General features: G+C 46.8%; 2 protein-coding genes across 2 annotated transcripts; both read left to right on the top strand.

The window, feature by feature from the left end:
* The first annotated feature begins 448 nt into the window (after positions 1-448).
* UTP6 (UTP6 small subunit processome component) lies at positions 449-10,789 on the top strand. Its single transcript, XM_064150530.1, has 19 exons — positions 449-574; positions 652-736; positions 1,505-1,546; positions 1,631-1,723; positions 2,413-2,460; positions 3,186-3,249; positions 3,755-3,873; positions 4,103-4,180; positions 4,598-4,679; positions 4,951-5,032; positions 5,168-5,352; positions 6,339-6,418; positions 7,061-7,138; positions 7,296-7,475; positions 8,119-8,199; positions 9,023-9,132; positions 9,214-9,280; positions 9,567-9,639; positions 10,185-10,789. Exons 1-19 carry the CDS (start codon positions 483-485, stop codon positions 10,340-10,342), a joined length of 1,797 nt encoding a protein of 598 aa, XP_064006600.1. The 5' UTR covers positions 449-482; the 3' UTR covers positions 10,343-10,789.
* A 2,063-nt stretch (positions 10,790-12,852) lies between these two features.
* Positions 12,853-15,606, top strand: COPRS (coordinator of PRMT5 and differentiation stimulator). Its single transcript, XM_064151726.1, has 5 exons — positions 12,853-12,933; positions 13,106-13,540; positions 14,220-14,307; positions 14,682-14,756; positions 14,890-15,606. The coding sequence occupies exons 1-5, from the start codon at positions 12,853-12,855 to the stop codon at positions 15,057-15,059; spliced, it is 849 nt and encodes a 282-aa protein (XP_064007796.1). The 3' UTR covers positions 15,060-15,606.
* Positions 15,607-18,871: the final 3,265 nt, after the last annotated feature.

The following is an 18,871-nucleotide window of genomic DNA, read 5'->3' as shown; positions in this document are numbered from 1 at the left end:
GTCATTCAGTAAGCTGTTTTTCACGTCCAGTCTAGTCTTCTTTAAGTCCTGTTTTAGTAACGTCTGTGGGCTTACAGGAGAATTGGTTTCAACTACTGCATCTGGTCAGATGCTGCAACCCTGGAAGTGTTCAAAGCCAGCTCGGATGGGGCCTGCAGCAACCACGTCTAGGAGGAGAGGTCCCTGCCCACGGTGGGGCGTTGGAACTAGATGGTTTTTGAGGTGCCTTCCAGTTCCGTGATTCTATGATCTCATGAAAGTCAGCTCCAGTAACTGCTCTCTTGCACCGCCGCGCCGCGAAGGGCTTCCTGCTGCGCCGCGGGAGCTGAACCCACCGGCAGCGGAACGCACCCCGCGGCCGGCAGGGGGCGGCAGAGCGGCGCCGCGGCTGTGCCCCGGAACTCGGTGCGGCGCGGCCGGAAGTGGCGTCAGGGCGGGCGGGCGCGTGAGCGCCGGTGGGTGCCGCTGCTGCCGCCGCGGCCATGGCGGAGCGCATCGAGCAGCGGCTGGAGGACCGCGTCCCGGAGCTGGAGCAGCTGGAGCGCGTTGGGCTCTTCACGCACAAGGAGATCAAGTGAGGGGCTGGGCCGGGGGCGGTGAGCTGGCGGCGCGGCCCACTTTGTTCCGCTCGCTGATTGCCTGTTCCCGCAGGGCCATCCTGAGGAAGGCGTCGGCTCTGGAGTACAAAATACAGCGGAGGGCGCTTCGGAAGGAGGACTTCGTTAACTATATTCAGGTAGGCCGTACCGGTGAGCAGAGCCAGCGGGCTCGTGTCGGAAGAGGTTCTGCAGTGACACCCGTGGGCAGCAGGCGGCTGCCTGTGGGCTCCCCACCCCGGCGCCCCAGTGCGCGTCGTTGAGGGGTCTGTTGGCACAGACTGTCCACGCCAGAGGAGGAAGCAGTCAGGAGCTGTCGCCTGAGTTTGTTTTGAGGGAGTTTAAACTGGCAGAGGGGAGATTGAAACCAGATGTTAGGAAGGGGTTCTTTACAGTGAGAGTGTGATACTCTGGCACAGGTTGCTCAGGGAGGTTGTGGATGCTTCCTCCCTGGAGATGTTCATGGCCAGGTTGGATGAGGCCTTGAGCGACTTGTTCTAGTGGGAAGTGTTCCTGCCTCTGGCAGGGGTTGGAACTGGGTGATCTTTGAAGTCCCTTCCAACCTAAACCATCCTAAGATTCTCTTCTCTTGTTCCCTGACGTGCTGTGTAAATTGTAGTTAAGAGAAATGAGCTTTTTCATGGCATTACAAGTTGGGCTTGTGCATGATGCATACAGGAATATGTGGGATGCTAACAGCTCAAATCTAAAATATAATGTGCCAGACAAATATGCAAGTTTGCTTTCAGTCAGTCTTAGAAACACAGTGACCTGACTGAAAAGTCATTGCTTATGTTTTCCTGTGTTTCATTTTTGTTGTGCACCTGATTAGCCATAGTAAACTTTTACTTTTTCCTTACTGTTCTGTGTCTCTTCATTTGATTTTTAAATATTTTTTTTTCTCCTAGTATGACATTAATCTGCTGGAACTGATCAAAAAAAGAAGAGCAGTAAGTTTTGTCAATTGTTTAGAATGCAAAATCCTTCATGCCAAGTTGTTTTCCTTGCAATAAAGTTGCCTTTTTTCCTTCCAGCGCATTGGATATTCATTTAAGAAGGAAGAAATTGAGTTCTCTATTCTGCAGAGAGTTCACAGCCTCTTCAAGCGTGCTACAGGAAAATGGAAAGTAAGTTTGGGTCTTTTTTGTACTGAGAGGTTGAAAAATGTGCCTTTGGTGCATAAAATTACTTGGATATCATTAAGTGTTTGTTATATGATGGAAGGCTGCACTAAATAATGAAGTGGACTTCTGGACTTGCAGGTAGCAGTAGCCTAGAAGCAGATCATTCCTATCAGATACTTTTTTGTTTCTGTACACAAAAAATATTTTGTCCATTTGAGTCCTGTGGACAGCACTTAACTGTCTAGGGAACTCAGATGGACAAAATGGACAGTCCTTAACTGTCTAGAGCCACATATTGCAGCGTGAGTTTGATTTGTCTGCTTGCTGGGACTAGAAATGGAATGAAAATGAACTTTTCATCTGCTTCAGGAGAAGATTCTTTCATCTAATAGTAAAACCTGAACGAGATGCCTCAAGAAGCATTGCAGTGAGTTTGCTGTAGAGTTCAGAGTAACAGATTTGACTGGAAAGGCTGCAGGGGTGTATCTTGAGGTGGGAGAGGTGGATTTCCCTGGGTGTTGTGCAAGAGGTTGAAGATCTGGAGTGAAAAAAGGGGAATTAGAGGTTCAAAATTCCTTCTCTCTGCATGCCAGGTGATTGTACCAGGACATAATGTTTGCTTGTTAACGTTCAAGTGATTTTGTGCTTGCCTTATTGTAAGGTTGATTTTCTCCCCCTTTCATTTCCAACAGGACGATGTGCAGCTTTGGCTCTCACATGTTGCATTTTGCAAGCAGTGGGTAAGTGTTCACAGTCTGAATCTTGCCTGAGTTGAGCTACTGGATTGGTGTTTGAGCAGGTGTCTGGAGCTTGAGTTGCAAGGCAAGGCTACAAAATCTTTACTGCCACTTGCTGTAATACTGAAATGATTTTGGTAGCACTGTTGGAGCTGCCTAGGATTTTCACCGATGGTATGACTCAGGATCTGTTAGCATGGGTGGCTAAGGTGAGGCTAATTGAAGCTGGAGTACTGTTTGGTTTGGTTATACCTTCTCTGGAACAAATGGATCACCTGTGAGTTGTGGGCTGTTTCCAAACAGTTCTTTCAGAGGCTATGTTGAAAACAGTAATTCTGGCAGTTCTGTGCTTCATAAACTTAACTGTGCAAGACTTTGAGTTACTGGCATTCAGTCACTGTCCTTAAGAGTTCTGAAGAAGATGACCTTTCAGAGTGATGCAGGTGACCAAAGGAACATGTAGCCTTTACCTGAGAAGTGGCCAGTGAGACTATAGGTTTGAGCCTGAGGCAACGTTAGCTGTGTAGTTCAGAAAGATTTGAGTTAACTGTGCTGATCTAGTTGGTCAGCAGTGAGCAAACCTGAAAAGCTTTCCACTGGAGATGAAATGGCAGAGAAGAGTCTTTTGCAGTACAATTACATTAGAACCTGTAATCTGTAATCAAAGTGTGGTGCTGGAGATTCAGTTTGCTACTAGAGCAGGTAAACCATCCTGTTTTCTTTTACAGAATGCAAAGCATCAGCTCAGTAAAGTGTTCTCTTCCATGTTGGCCATTCATCCCAACAAGCCAGGTAAATAAACCAATGGAGAGTGCTGCATAAATGACCAAGTATAGGTCGTGTAGGGTTGCAGATCATTCTGTTGGGTAAGAGTTCCTGCTGTCTTTCCTTTACCCTGCTGCTACTTCAGAGAGAAGAGCTCTGGTGGGGGTTGTGCTGAGTAATCAAGGTGATGGGAGGTAGGACAACCCACGATCTAAGTGACCATTTCCCACACAGACTGGGGTCCAGGTAAATGTTTCAGAGGCAGGAGATGTTGAGTACTCAAAGCTGCTTATTGGCTTTTGAAAACCTCATTGTAGAGCACTGGATCTGTAGCTATACCATATTGAACTTCCTGGATCTGTTTAGCTGCTTAGTTCTGTCCTTTACAGGAGAGGTAATCAGTCTTACTCCTTTGCTGAGCTAATGGATTATGTTGGGGTGGGTACACCAAATAAAAACAACCTGGAGAGCAGCTTCCATGTGGGTTCATGTGATCAGCCATTTTGCCTTCTGTTTGTATCATCTGTTACAGCACTGTGGATTATGGCAGCAAAATGGGAAATGGAGACACGGCTGTCGTCAGAAAGCGCTCGGCACTTGTTCCTCCGCGCTCTGCGCTTCCATCCAGAGTGCCCAAAGCTTTATCAAGAAGTGAGTTCCTGATCTATGACTTGATCCATCCGAGTAGATCAGTCCATCATGTGTCTCAGATCAGTCTGAGAAAACTAGAGGAAAAAAAATGTTTCTCAGGCACTGTGCAGCGTTGGCAAAGTCTTGAGTTGTAGCTCCTCAACTAGAGCTAATTTTACCATGTTTGTGTTCCGAGATGTTCTGTGGCTTATCCCCACTCACACAAAGATTTCATTTTGTTCTCCTGCAGTACTTCAGAATGGAGCTGATGAATGCTGAAAAACAGAGGAAAGAAAAGAAAGAATTTGAACGAGCAAAGATGGACTTGGTAGGCCAGCTAAGATTAATAAAGGGATTCTGTCTGCTTGTGCATCACACACTGCCTAGTTTCATGTGCTCTGTATTAATGATTTGTTTGAGAAAAGCTTAGAGAAACATTCTGTTCCTGTGCTGTGCCTATGTTAAGCTTTTCAAGTGTTTACTCAGCTCAAGTACTTCATACATTGATTGTTCTTTAAGTTTTTAAAGCCTTTTGTAGCCTCCTTTGTTTTGAAAGTTAACAGTGAATTCTGCAAAGGAATTCCTGAACTTGTTGTTTCTTTGTAGTTAACATGTGCAAATTAGACAAAGATAGGTTGAAGTGAAGAGAAACATTAATGTCTCATGATGTTTTTTCCATCTTTGTGAAAATGGCAGCTGAGAAAGGAAAGCATTTTTTTCAGTGATGCTGTGCTTGGTATTGCAGGGGGAATCCAGTTACTCTAAAGAGATTCTGAATGGGGAAATGGCTCGCATCATCTACAGGGATGCTGCTCAGAAAATTAAAGGTGATGTCACATTGCTGCTACTTACTTCATAGCAAAAATTGTCACTTTTAACTTTCCAGTAGCTACTATAGACAGACTTGGCTCCAAGGTACACATTAAGATACATTTTCAAATGCACTCTTTCTTCAGTAGTACACTGAGATTTACAGCAAGTGTGTGCTTTAGATGCTTAAATGGTCCTGACACAAGCTTGCAGAGACACAGAAATGCAAAGTGTGCAGTGGATGTCATACTCCGCTTAAATAGTCTTTTTTCTTCCTTTGAAATGCAGGTGCTGAGTTCCATCTGGCTGTGCTTTCCATTGCAAAGCTCTTTGATTTTACCCAAGATCTGCAAAAAGAAATTCTTGAAAGGTGAGGTCATGGCTTTGAGTTGTTTTTTATGTTTTGTTCAGAAAGAAAGAAGGTGTTTGGTTACTTAGAAATTAAATGCACTTCTAAACATACTTGCAAGAGGTTGGAGGGGCATTACAGATGTGAGATGTTTAGTTTGCAGACCAAGTTTGCTGATGATCCTCTTACATGGGACTACATGGCCCGTCGAGAACTGGAGCTGGGCTCTCTGCAGTCCACAGAACACAGCAGCACCAAGCAGATGAAAGTGTCTGAAATGACCCAGAGGGAGGAACGCTGCTGTGCAGTTTTTGAAGAGGCTGTGGGAGCAGTGCCAACAGGTCAGTTCTGCCTGCATTTCAGTATCATTTTTTCCTGGTACTTTAGCATCCTGTGAAAGTGGCAAAATAGGTGCTGGCAGCTTCCACTATCCTAAGAGAAGACAAGCAACTGTCTTTTAGGGATTTAATTTGTCGGTTATTTGGGTTATTTTCCAACACATTTATGCTCTTCAAGTTGCTGCTTAACTGAAAGTGTTTTTTGTTGCTTGTTTGCTTTATTAGTCTATTTCCCTGCCAGGGAAATAGAAGCTCAAACATGAAGAGAGGCTTGGGACTTATAAATTGAGAGCATTTCTACAGGCTTTTATTTAAGATCATTTGTTAGGAAAAGGTTCTTTACAGTGAGGGTTGTGGATGCTCCCTCCCTGGAGGCGTTCAAGGCCAGATTGGATGAGGCCTTGAGCAACCTGCGCTAGTGGAAGGCATCCCTGCCTATTGCAAGGGGTTGGAACTGGATGATCTTTGAGTTCCCTTCCAGTCTAAACCATTCTATGATCTCAAGTATATTGCTGATTAGCTGTGAGTGAGCCATGGTTTCTTGCTGCTAGTGGAGTGGATATCCACCTGCAGCATCTGGCATTCTTACTCTCAAAGGAAGCTTTGAAGGGTCTATCCATGGAATGGACTCAGTCATGGTGGTCTTATGGCCCTTGAGATTTTCTCAGCTGCCTGTGTGTGTCCTCACTCCTGCAGGCCTGTTAAAAACAGGTAAAGGCTGCAGTGAACATCAGTTTTGACAGTGTGTGCTGAAGTCTCAGCTGAACTAAGGGCTTGATGCTTTTCAGAAATTGTTCCTGGCTGCAGCTGTACTGGGGAGCAGTTCTTAAATGTGGGTGTTAACGATGCAGGATACCTTCTGTAATACAGCATTTGCAAGAAAGTTGGCAGGAACACTTAGTGCTTGTGTTCTTTGTTCCTTAAAGTCAAATATTTGTGCCTACTCTTGTGATTCTACAAAGTGTGATATCATCCCTTTGATTCTACAGAGGACATGTGGAAATGCTACATCGCTTTCTGCTTGGAGAGATACAACAGGAAAACCAACAGTGCAGAATTAAAGCAAAAGGTAAAAGCTTCTATGGATGTCACAGTAACAAATATCCCTGGTTTTACTGACTTCTGTGGTCTGTCAGAGAAGGAGCAAATGTACTTTGACATTTTGTCACAATACTGACCTGTGGCCAGCATTAAAAATTATTTAGTCTCCGAGGGGTTTGCTTTTACTGTTAGGCTTACATGTGGCCTGCCACAACATGAGTAACTTTTGGGCATAAATCAACCATGGCAGTAGAGTGGCCTCTTAGGATGGAAGTTGAGAGCCAGCTCGTTAATGTTCACTGCCAGTCCTGCAAACTTGTGCTTGCTCAAAATCAGGATGAAACAAAATGAGTCTTGCAAGTAAGTCTTAGTATTTGGTGCTGCCACATGGGCATCCCAATTTTTGCATCTCTGCTTATGTGTGACTCAGTGAATTAACTCATCATCCTGTGCAGATTGCTTCTCTTCTAATACAGTCAGAGAGCATTACTGTTGTGTAATTCAGGTGTTCAGATTTCCCCTTTTTCTTGGAAGGTGCCGAAAGCATTAGGTACAGAGCACACTGAATTTCAGTGATGTGAGGATACAGTAACCCTCTGGGCTTCATGTAGTGCTGGGATCTGCTATATGCAGGAATAACATTTTATCTTCTTTACTTTGTTGGTTTCAGAGGCTGGAGAGGGCACTGAGTGTGTTTGACAAAGCCCACGAGTCCAGTTTGCTGCCAGAAGCTTTCTATAAGCCGTGGGTAAGAACTGACACAAAAATAGCTGCATGGTTTGTGTGCCAGTCTTTACTCTTTTAAGTAGGTAGAAATGCAGGGAATACTGCATTCAAGGCCTTCATTTTTTTAACAAGGCATTGCAAATTCTTTGTTGTGATGAGCTGTATCTGTTGGGTTTTAGCTTCAACTGTTGCTGGAGTTCAATTGCTCTGAGAAGGCTGCAGAGGTGGCAGAAGCTGCAACCAAGCGCTTCAGCCTGTCAGTGGAAGTGTGGCAGATGAGGCTGCAGGTGCTGATCCAGCTGAAGAATGATCATGTGCCCCAGTGTTTTGAAGAAGCCATTAAGCACATGAAATCCAAGGTCTGCTGATTTTATGAGCACTACTATTGGGCAGGAAAGCTCTGCTATTTATTCTGTGCTTCTGCTTTTACAAGGCATTCAAATTCCCTAACCGTTTTAAGGTCAACCTGACATTTCCCATACCCATTGCATTCAGGAGCATCAGGGAATTGTAAATTCACTTCCAATTCAGTTTTAAGGTGTGATTGCTACTCTTCTAGCAGTCAGCTGGTATTCATTCTGTCTTATAAGAAAAAATGTTTCTTTTCCTTCACTGTCCTGGTAGTATTGTTTGTGTGTGTGGCATTTCAAGGTCTGAATTATCTGTATGCTTTTACTGTTCCATTTGAATCCCTGAGCACAAGAAGTGAGCATCCAAGAAGGTTCCTTTTGCTGTTCTCTGAAGTTACCTTGGCACTGCAGTGTTTGGTGATGCAGAGAAGCTTGTGTCATCCCTTGCAATACCTCTTGCAGTTGTCCTTTAAAGTATGCACTCGTCCTGTGAGTAGGGAGGGAAACAAGAAGTGATTTCAGGGTGCAGTCCAAAGTTGTCTTCTCAGAGCTACATCTAAAGGACATTTTTTACAGCAGCTGTAATGCAGAACATGGTGGATGTGTTGCTGTCTATTTCTGTATTTCAACCATTTATCTGCTTACCACATAGGGAACTTTGCCATTGTGGACTATCTGGGTGGAATGGAGTGAAGGCACAAACAGCAAGGAAGACACAGAAGCTCTCTACCAGGTACTTAGCTAACAGAAATCTGCTTTTGATGGCAGTGCATGAATAAACGGGAACAGTGTGTCTGGACAGAGCATGTAACAATTGCTTTACGCTGCACATCTCTCATGGATGTGTTAATATGAAAGAATTTGAAAGCAAAGCTCCATATGTTAGTAAAAGTCAGTTGGACATGGGCTCATACATGTCCCCATGCTTCCAAGACATCCAGATGTTTGTAAGCACAACCAACAGTGAACTCCTACTTTTCTTCTACTTTGTGGTCCAGAATTTTTGCTGTTTTCAGATGTTTATCTGAACACAGAAATTTGTCCAATCTGTGTGAAAACATCAACCTGGTTAAAGAAAAGTGGGACTTGAATCTCACTGTAAATTCCCTAAATAGCTTGGGGCAAAACATTTTCTCCTTGCCTGGCATGTTAGTTTGCTTTGGGTATTCCCCCCTAGTTTACAATATAAACGATGTCTTTCAGGTAAAAGCTTTAATTCAGTTGTTTGCAGAGCATTGTGAAACCTTCTGCATGAGGGTTGTTGGGGAAATGCCAGTTGCCAGGTGTGTGGAATAGTGGAGGAGATTATTTTAGGTTACTGGTAGTATTTTCATTTGAAAAATATTGGCTATGTTACCTGATGATGCCTGTCAGACACCATTTGGATGCTTTTGCACACTGCTTTGTCTCACTTAATGAGATCTGCCTTATGTCATATGTCTAATTAGGGAGAAGGTGCTATTTGGTTTCTTCTCCCTTGTTGCCTTTTAATTGTAGCTTATGTGGTTGGTTTGTTTTTCTGTTTTTGTTCCTTTTCTTCCTCTTCAAACCTGCAGAGATCCTTACATGCCACAACTCCTGCTGAATCTGTGACCATGAAAGAAAAGTATCTTGACTGGACTTACAGAAATCATGGTTATAAGAAAGTTAAAAAAGTCTTTACCAGGTGACAAACCAAACCTTCAAACTTGATTGTTCCATGTGTTAAAGGGCTTGAAGTCTAAAGTTCCTTCTGTTTTTACCTCAGCTTGTGTGAAAATCGTCCATTTTCAATTGACTTCTTCAGGAAGATGATCCAGATAGAAAAGGAGCAAGTAAGTTGAACATCCAGTCAGTGCCTTATGTTTGTGAGATTCAATCCAAAGTTAGAAGTGTAACAGGAAACTGAGGAGTTGTGAGTAGTGTTACTAGTTTGTGATGAGTTTGTATAAAGCTGATTCATAGCATGTAATGCAAGCTCAAGTTCCATGGTAACTAATCTTTGGCTGTGTGCACGTGCTTGTGTAATTACCATGACTCTTCTTCTTTGTAAGAGTCTAATCAAGCTGCAGATTCGCTTCTGTACAAAATAAATGGCCTCTTAATGCCTTCCTTTGTTAGGAAGCCTGCAAAATGCCTCATCTGAGAGAATACTATGAACGTGCCTTGAGAGAGTTCGGTTCAGCAGATTCCGGTAACGGGTTTCTATTTATTTCATTCATTCAGTGCTGCCTCTTTCTGTCCCTTTCAAAAAGTAGCTGTTTGTTCTGCCCTTCTGACTGCTGTCCTGTACAGTGGAACTTAGCTCTTCTGTGCTGCTATGTGAATGACACTCTGCAGCAACCCTTTAGTCCAGGGTGGCTGGTCACAGTGGATGGCTTCAGCAGAACTAGTAGTAAATAAGGCTTTGAAACTGACCGGCAGTAAGAGATGCAGGTCACCTTTCATATGGATTTGCAAGCAGTATGGAGTTCTGCTTTTATAATCAAGATTGCTGCAGTTTTCCTCTGAAGAACATAAATGGTTCCATAACTGCTGCATTTTTTCCTGAAGACATTGCTGTTCCAGCTGGGAACAGAGCTTAGGCTTTAAGTCTTCAAGAAGCAAGGGCTGTAGTTCCACAAAGCAAACCTCAGTGCATTTATACTGGCAACACTGACAAAATACAAGGTTCTAGGTGAGGTTTGGTGTGTTTGAGGAACATCCAATCTAACCACAGCTTCTGTTTGCCTTTTAAAGATCTCTGGTTGGATTACATCAAAGAGGAGCTAAGTCATCCCCAAGGCAAGCCAGAAAACTGTGGGAACATTCACTGGCGAGCCATGAAGATGTTGCAGGGTGACCTGGTGGAAGACTTTGTTTCCAAACACACTTTATTGCAAACTGGACACTTATAAAAAACTATAACTAATCACAACATGATAATGCTCTTTTTCAAAGTTGCTTTGTACAAAAAATATGTTCCTGGACATGACTAAAGCGGTGAAGCCTTTATTTTTTTCCACCTCTGCAAGAATGCAATCATCTGCCCCACTGCAGTTGTTCCTCCTGTTGCTTCTGCCAGAGGCAATTTCAAGAGGAGAAAGCGAAGGTATCTCTGAAGTTGTCCTTCACTAGGCTCCTGAGAACAAACCTCTTCCTTCTGCCTAAACTTTCTGATGGAGGAGTCTGGAAAGCTAACATGCAAAAGCGCATGTGGGAGGTCTGGGTGGTTTACTAAGCTGAGTGGTGAAAGGTGGAACAGTGGAGAAGCAAGCTGTAGAATTCTGGTATTTGTTTCGTGGCCTTGAAGTTATCCCTAATCCTCAAAAAAAAAATGAGCCTCTGCACCCACCTTGTGTTGATGTCTGACTCTGAGGCTGTAATTCTGAGAGGGGCTCAAGTGTGGAGGGGAGCTGAGATTTCTTACAAATGTACCTGATGTGAGAGCACAAAGTTATGATCTGCTCTTCCACTTTCTGTCCACAGTGTCTGGAAAATGGCTAACAGTTTTTTGAGTGCTGTCCTTGGCTGCTTGTAGGGCCACCTTTTCTGTTGTCAAACTCTTAACATCAGCACAGATGCTCTCCTTGGAGCAGCAGAGTGTGACTAGGGAAAGCACAGGAACATAGAATCAGTCAGGGTTGGAAGGCACCACAAGGATCATCCAGTTCCAACCCCCTGACATGCTCAGGGCCACCCTACCCTGGAGCAGGCTGCCCACAGCCTCATCCAGCCTGGCCTTAACCACATCCAGGGATGGGGCCTCAATCACCTCCGTGGGCAACCCCTTCCAGCCTCTCACCACTCTTGTGCTGAACAACTTCCACCTCACCTCCAGTCTGAACCTACCCACCTCCAGCTTTGCTCCATTCTCCCTAGTCCTGTCACTCCCTGGTATCCTAAAAAGTCTCTCCCCAGCCTTTTTGTAGGCCCCCTTCAGATAATGGAAGACCACAAGAAGGTCACCTGGAAGCCTCTTCTGCAGCCTGCAAAGCTCCAACTCTTTCAGTCTGTGCTCACAGCAGAGCTGCTGCAGCCCTCTGAGCATCCTTGTGGCCCTTCTCTGGACATGCTCTACAACCCTCTCGTAATAGGAGCTCCAGAACTGGATGCCCCAGAATGCCTCCAGGTGGGGTCTCACTAGTGCAGAGTAGAGGGGGAGAATCATCTTCCTCAACTTGCTGGCCACACTTCTGATGCAGCTCAGGATCTGGTTGGCCCTCCAGGCTGCAAGTGCACACTGCTGGCTCAACAGTGAGTGCCTTTATCTGATCTTCCAGTGACTCCAGGGTGACAAAAAAAACAGTCCTCTAAGGTTTTTCACACAGGTGGAAAGCACATCTCTGAAAACAGGGTTTGAAGCAAGACTGATTGCTCCTTAGAATGATAGAACCAGGTTGGAAGAGACCTCCAAGCTCATCCAGCCCAACCTAGCACACAGCCCTGGCCAACCGGACCATGGCACCAAGTGCCTTATCCAGGCTTTTTTTGAACACCTCCAGAGACAGTGACTCCACCACCTCCTTGGACAGCCCCTTCCAATGCCAGTCACTCACTCTGGGAAGAACTTCCTAACATCCAGCCTAGACCTGCCCTGGCACAGCTTGAGACTGTGTCCCCTTGTTCCATTGCTGGCTGCCTGAAGAAGAGCCCAACCCCACCTGCCTACAGCTTCCCTTCAGGTAGTTGTAGACAGCAACTTTTGCCACCTGAGGTGCGTGCTGCTGTGTCTCCCAAGCCTTTAGCAAGGCCATTTTCTGTCTCACAACTTCCCAGCTGCCTCGTGCTTTTGCCCTAGTAATCCTCATATCCTGTTATTACTTCATCCCCTCCCAGAACTACCTGTCTTTGCCAGGTGCACAGCAAAAAGCTTTTAGAGGATAAAGTTTTGACTTTGGGGAATTCTTCTTTTTGGTGTGTGGGTTTCCTTTGAGGTCCAGCAGAGCTGCTGTGGGTTTCCTTTGAGGTCCAGCAGAGCTGCTGTGGGTTTCTTTGAGGTCCAGCAGAGCTGCTGTGGGTTTCCTTTGAGGTCCAGCAGAGCTGCTGTGGGTTCCTTTGAGGTCCAGCAGAGCTGCTGTGGGTTTCCTTTGAGGTCCAGCAGAGCTGCTGTGGGTTTCCTTTGAGGTCCAGCAGAGCTGCTGTGGGTTTCTTTGTGGCCCAGCACAGCTGCTGTGGGTTTCTCTGTGGCCCAGCAGAGCTGCTGTGGGTTTCTTTGTGGCCCAGCAGAGCTGCTGTGGGTTTCTTTGTGGCCCAGCAGAGCTGCTGTGGGTTTCCTTTGAGGTCCAGCAGAGCTGCTGTGGGTTTCTTTGTGGCCCAGCAGAGCTGCTGTGGGTTTCTTTGTGGCCCAGCACAGCTGCTAGCCACCATTTCTGAGTGTGAGCCTTTTCTGCACCGCTCCTGGTTGCTCGCAGAACTTTGGCTCTCCATGCAGCACCTGCCAGCTCTGTTCCGTGCAGGTGCTTCCCAGCTCTTGATGCTGCCTCTGAGCAGAGGCTTTCATCAAATAGTTAGTTTGAGGTCAAGATTAAAAAGTAGCACAGTTCGAAGAGGCATTGATACTTTATTTACAACTTTGGAGGGTAAAGGGGTTTATTTTTTTCACCTTTGTTTCTCCGCCTCTTGTCTCTAACGGCTTATTTCTGCCATCCGGCCAGGCTGTTGCCGCTCTCTGAGCACAGGTCCCGGCAGCAAAGAAGTCAGGTGCTCAAAAGGCAGAAGCGGAGCGGCCGCTGCGGGCCGAGGCGGTCGCGGCGCTGCAGGCGCCCAGGCTGCAGCGGGAGCAGCGCAGCTGCCGCGCGCGGCCTCGTTTCCCGCCTCTTTGGCTCCTGGCGTGCACCGCGCTCCGCTCAGCGCCCGCGGCCCCTGCGTGCAGCCGCCCTGCCTCGGGCGCCGCCCGCGGGGACTGCCTCGGGCGCAGGCGTTCCTGCCGGCACCGGCCGGGTCCGGCGCTAAGCGGACGGTCGGCTCCGGCCGGGCCGGAAAGGACCCGCGGCCGGACAGCGCCTTCCTCACAGCGGTGCCTCGCCCTTCTCTCCCTCAGCGCCCCAGGCTCGGTGCGGCTGCCGTCGCCGTCACCGCGGCAGGTGTGTCGGGCTCCGGGAAGCCGGGGACAGGTGGGTTGCGTTCTCCTAGCCGGGAAGCGGCATCGGGTCTCGCCCGAAGCCTGTAGCGTGCTGCCTTGGCCGCCGGGCGCGACCCGCTGGGGCCCCTCCGTGCAGCAGGTGGGCCTCGGGAGGGCGAGGGTCGCTCTGGCCGCGCCCAGCGCGCTGCGCCCGTGAGCGGGTGCAGCCTTCAGAGGTGGCGGAGCTCGCGTTCCCTTGCCACCGCCTCTGGGCACGCTGGGACCACTGAGGTGGTGTTCCCTCTTGTGCTCCAGCTGCACCTCCACCATCTTCTGCAGCTCCTCGGGGAGCTGCGGGGTCTGGCCCTCTCCTGCCTCTTTGGCATGTTGTCTCCCACAAGGAGCTCGGTGGTAGCCTGTGGAGCTTGTATGCATTGCTCTTCTTGGGTCTTCATCGCTTCTGCAGCTTCCACAGTCTGCTGCCATTTGCAAACGGGCCCATTTTGGAATAATCTGGGGACTTGTTCCCAGACTCAAGGTGGTAGGTGGATTGAGCAGTGACTGAGGGCACTGCCTGTGCTGTGTTGGGTGAGCCAGCCCTCGGCAGGTTTGCTTTCTGAACTGAAAGCCTGGCCTGATGTACCTGGGGAACAGAGAGGTTAGGCTCAAGGGCCCAGAAACACTTGAATGCAGCAGAAGTTGCATAATCCTCCTTTTAAACTGTCTTGTAGGTGATGGCTGCTGCCGTTGAGCCTGCAAGCTCTGAGGAGGAACAGCTTCTTGGGAAGAGAGAAGCTACGACCTGGAAACCTCAAAAAGGTGAGCCTAAAATATCAGGGCAGGACAGAGTGGATACTAAGTAACAAAATTTGGACTCTGCTTAAGAAAATGTACTTAGGAAATCTCGGGTGGTGCATGGCAAATGGCTGCACTATTTTCATGGAGATTTTGTGTGTGCCTTGGGGCAAGAGTAATTAATCAACACTGTTGGCTCTTGCTGTCGTTTTTAGAGTATTTGCTGAAGGATTTTCCACATATTCTTGATAATGAGTGTGAAGAAGGTGAATTCTCTGACACCTCTCAGAATGAACATGATGTTAGTGGCTCTCCCATTGACTATTATGATCTACATTCTGATATGGAACACCTGGATGGTGAAATCTCCACTGTGTCTGAGGCTGAAACTTTTCCAGTGCTGCAAGCTGCTGCTGTGTATGAAGCTGAGGACTGGGATAAAGAATTGGAGGACTCTGAATGTAACCCTTATGGTGAGTACCAATGTGCTTGTGCTCCATGTGAGCTTTAGTTGGTGTGTGACTGGGGGTAGCTGCTTTGCAGGAGACTGTTCAAATAGTTTCCAAGTATTTCCCATGGTTAAATCTTTTCTTTGATCATCTTTAGATGCTGATGATTTCCACTGTGGAAGCTTTCAGGAGAATAATCTTCTGGCCTCATACTCATGGCAAGAGGATTCATTTTACAACCCGAGCTGTCACCATGCAGCTTCTCTTACATTTGCACCACCAATTAGAGTGACTGAGATTGGCCAGTTTGATGATGCTGATGAATGAGGTTGACGCTGGTCAGAACTAAGTTTGCCTTCTGAGTTGGATTATTCTCTTCACTGACTGAGTCATGTCAAGGCCTTTGTCTCGCTAAGGCCAGAAATGCTCCTTCATCTCCTGAGTTTGGCTTAGGCTGCTTCTGAGCTGCCTGTACATAGACAGTACATGCCCTCTGGAGACTGCAGGTGCTGGCTGTGATGAGTCAATGCATTTCTGGACTTTTTGTTATGTTCTGTTCTTTTGTGTTGTAGGTAATTAATTGTTTGGGAGGAAGTACTTACTTTCCAAACTTCAGCTTGACATGCAGGTCCCTGTGTGTTGATGTCACTTGGAGTTTTTTCCCTTTTTCATTTAGTGCTGTCAAATTTGTTCCAACAGCTTTAAAAACGTTGCCTCTTCCAGCCTGTCTGTTGTATTTCCATGTTGTCGTTCATGGTTCTGTATCCAATAACAGAATCAGTCATGACAAATACAGAATGAGTTGGTTTGGGATTATTTTTACCTGTTTCCAGTATAAAGGAATTACAAATAAATGATACCCATTTTGCAGATAGATTTATGCACATCTAATAGGAATGCTAGGTACTCAAGACAGCCTCCCAACTAAGATTTCTCCACATCAGACCTTCTTGTATATGAGTGTATTACCTTCCAGTTTCACCATTGTGTTTATAACATCCTCATGCAACATCAAACCTGTAATGATGAGGTAAATACCTGTGCTTATATAGTGTCCTGCAGCGTATAACCTCTGTGTCCCACAGACAGGACCAGGTTCCTGACACTGCTGATTGGCTGTTAAGTTGTGGCAAATGGGATGTGTTGTGGGCAGGGAATTAATGTGGCCAAGTCAGGAATATATATAAAAATAGAATTATTTTATTTTCCTGAAACCTGCCCCCAAAACTATATACAGAAATTAATTTAGTTTTAATTAGCAGATTCAGTATGATTGTGAAGATCTTACAAGGATACCATAGATAAATTTGAGTATTTTAGAAGTCAGGAGTTGAAAAAGGCTAAACTACTCAACATAGCATTCCCCACTATTAATCAGGCTGAGCCAAAAGTTTACTCACAGGTGAGTTAGGCTGGCTGAGAGAAAGGGTGGCCCAGATGCTTGCCAGCTCGCTCTCTTTTGAAAGACAGCTGAGGCTCCTTAGGCCGCTCAAGCCCGCACAAAGCAGGTACTTAGGGTGGGAAGCCGTCCAAAGTAGGGACAGTCCTGTCCCTCAGGAGCTTGTCCTTCAGTGCATCAGGGGACTCTTTGTGCAGGGACTATCCAGGTGGGGGAGAACTCTAAGGTGGGAAGTACCCCAATATTTATACCTTTCCTAGACAAAGTGTTGAGTTACCACTTCCTAGGCGTGAAGACCACAACCAATCAGGAGCCCAATTCCAGTGCGGGCATCTGCACAGGTCACCTCTTGTGCCCGAAGGGCCCTTTGCTCCTCCCTTTCACGCCTGCAGGGTGTGCTGGGGGAAGGTTTTTCAAGCCTTTCCTCTCCCATTCAAACCATGGAGGGAGAGGAATTTTGGGCTATCCAGGACTCCGGATGGGAACTCAAAGCAACCCCATAAAGTTTCTAGGAGTTTCTGGGAGCAGAACCATATCCTTCTGGATTTTGCTCTGGAGGTAAAGAATAGAATAGAATCAACCAGGTTGGAAGAGACCTCCAAGATCATCCAGTCCAACCTAGCACCCCTAGCCAAGCAACCAGACCATGGCACTAAGTGCCCAATCCAGGCTTATCTTTAACACCTTCAAGGCACAGTGACTTCACCACCTCCCTGGGCAGCCCATTCCAATGCCAGGCGGCCTCTGACCACCATATCCCCTACCAGCCCCTCGCTATTTGTGAGCAGCAGGTCAATCAGGGCTGCACCCCTGGTAGGCTCTCGTAACAGCTAGGAACCTTCTAAACTGCCTCTTCTCTGCAGTATTAAAGTCCCAGCAGATGTCTGGCAGGTTAAAGTCGCCCACAAGAATAAGGGCAGGTGATCTTGAGGCAGCCTTCATCACCTGCTTAAAGAATGATAAATCAACCTGTTCTTCCTGGTTGGGTGCTCTGGAACAGACTCCAACCAGAATGTCAGCCTTGTTGGCCTTCCCTTAATTCTCACCCATAGGCACTCGACCTGATCATCCTTAGTCTCTATGTCCATGTCACCCACAGCATCCCTAATATATAGGGCCACCCCTTCTCCCTTGCCTGTCTCTCCTGAAGCGGTTGTAGCCACTGATTACAGCACTCCAGTTGTGTGAGTCATCCCACCATGTTTCTGTCATGGCAACAACATCCTAGTTTTCCTCTTGTACCAAGGCTTCCAGCTCCTCTTGTTTGTTGCCCATACTGTGAGATATGGGAAATGAGGCCTCACAACACGCAAAGTGTTCTTAAGTGAGGCATGTTTAATCAGCGCAGGGTGACAAGGGGGGGTCATCCCTCAAAGCCCTTGCACCACTTCACCTTGTTCAGGGAAAATATTTACACTACAAAATCATACATATTCAGTACAAGGGCAGGGTTGTTACAGTTAGTTCTGGGAACGGGTGGAGTTATTACAGTCAGTTCCTGGAACTCATTTCCATGCTGTCCCACCTCTTTACGATGCTCATTGCCACCTGGTGGTCATCTTTTGGGGCCTTTGGGAGGAAGGCCGACGTCTTCCTCATTCTGATCTCTCTACCTTTCGTCCACCTGGTATCAGTTGTGGGTCACATTCTTGGCTGGAGTATCCCATGTTCTCATCTTTGAATACAGTATTCTTTTTCTCCAAGAGAGTAAGACCCTCTCAGGCTTAACCCACCTCCTTTGTGTTTATCTGATTGCTGATGCTCTGTATGAGTGCTCACACAGTTAATGATTTAACTAGGCTTTTGCACTCTGTGTTCTCTATCCCTTTTCCCATATCAACTGTGTGCATTAGTGTACATACACTTCAGCTGGCCTGCTGGTTTTACCCCTGTCTCTGGCCTACCACCCTCAGCCTCCTTTGATTTGTTTCTAGTGCTGTTGTGTTTAACCTGCTCCCCCATTCTCAAATGCGTATGTGAGTGGATTATTCAATCCACAAGTAGGGCACTTGAGGAAAAATAATCTTCAACTATACTTGTGTTTTATTGGTCCCTTGTCTCAAGAACTTTCTTTTGGCTCTGTTTTGGCACTCACTGACTGTCCTGGGTTAACACAGCCCCCTCTCACAAATCCCTTGTTCCCCACACAGATGGGAGGGAAAGTAACACCCAGAATAACCCAAAACTCTGGGTTGAGTTTTACTGGAAATGATCCAATGCAAAATGATCTGAGCCTATCTGCAGAAAAGCACAGCACAGTGCAGTTCCCCTCACCCAAGCACACAGCAGCCCTCACAGCCCATCACCCCAGCCCTGGAAACTGGAAGGAGCAGCTGGAACAGGAAGCCTCTCATCTTCCAATCTGAACTTCAAGCCTCCTGATACTTTGTTCCAGCCATTCCTTCTCTGTGAAGCTGGTGTGACAGCAGCATGGGATTGAATACCACATCCAGTGCGTGAGACCAGACTGATGTGTGCATGAGGTAATGGAAGTGATATTTGCTTGCTCCTTAGTTCCTAGAGAGCAGAGGAGAGGTGGAGCCTGGAAGTTTTCAGCAGAGAGAGAAAGCTTAGTGTTAAGGTTGCAAGAAAGAAGGCTTGCTCTTTCATTCCTGTATGATGGAGTGATCTAAGGATGAGTGTTTCCATCAGACAGCAGGAGAAAGCACAGGGTAACAAGAGAGCCCTCGCTTTGCTCTCCAGGGCACTGAGTAAGCTTTGTGGGTGCCGTACCTCGGAG

Source organism: Pogoniulus pusillus, chromosome 11 (genome assembly GCF_015220805.1).
Source record: "Pogoniulus pusillus isolate bPogPus1 chromosome 11, bPogPus1.pri, whole genome shotgun sequence".
Lineage (NCBI taxonomy): Eukaryota > Metazoa > Chordata > Aves > Piciformes > Lybiidae > Pogoniulus > Pogoniulus pusillus.
Note: the sequence above shows the minus strand (reverse complement) of the source record. Positions and strands in the feature narration are given on the sequence as shown.

Bases quoted from the DNA above. Each gene is read 5' to 3' on its own strand.
- COPRS (XM_064151726.1), top strand. From the start codon at position 12,853: ATGCAGCACCTGCCAGCTCTGTTCCGTGCAGGTGCTTCCCAGCTCTTG. The intron at 13,541-14,219 runs GTGGGTTGCGTT...ACTGTCTTGTAG, and splicing joins CTCCGGGAAGCCGGGGACAG to GTGATGGCTGCTGCCGTTGA. The intron at 14,308-14,681 runs GTGAGCCTAAAA...AAACTTTTCCAG, and splicing joins GACCTGGAAACCTCAAAAAG to TGCTGCAAGCTGCTGCTGTG.
- UTP6 (XM_064150530.1), top strand. From the start codon at position 483: ATGGCGGAGCGCATCGAGCAGCGGCTGGAGGACCGCGTCCCGGAGCTG. The intron at 6,419-7,060 runs GTAAAAGCTTCT...TGTTGGTTTCAG, and splicing joins GTGCAGAATTAAAGCAAAAG to AGGCTGGAGAGGGCACTGAG. The intron at 8,200-9,022 runs GTACTTAGCTAA...TCAAACCTGCAG, and splicing joins ACACAGAAGCTCTCTACCAG to AGATCCTTACATGCCACAAC.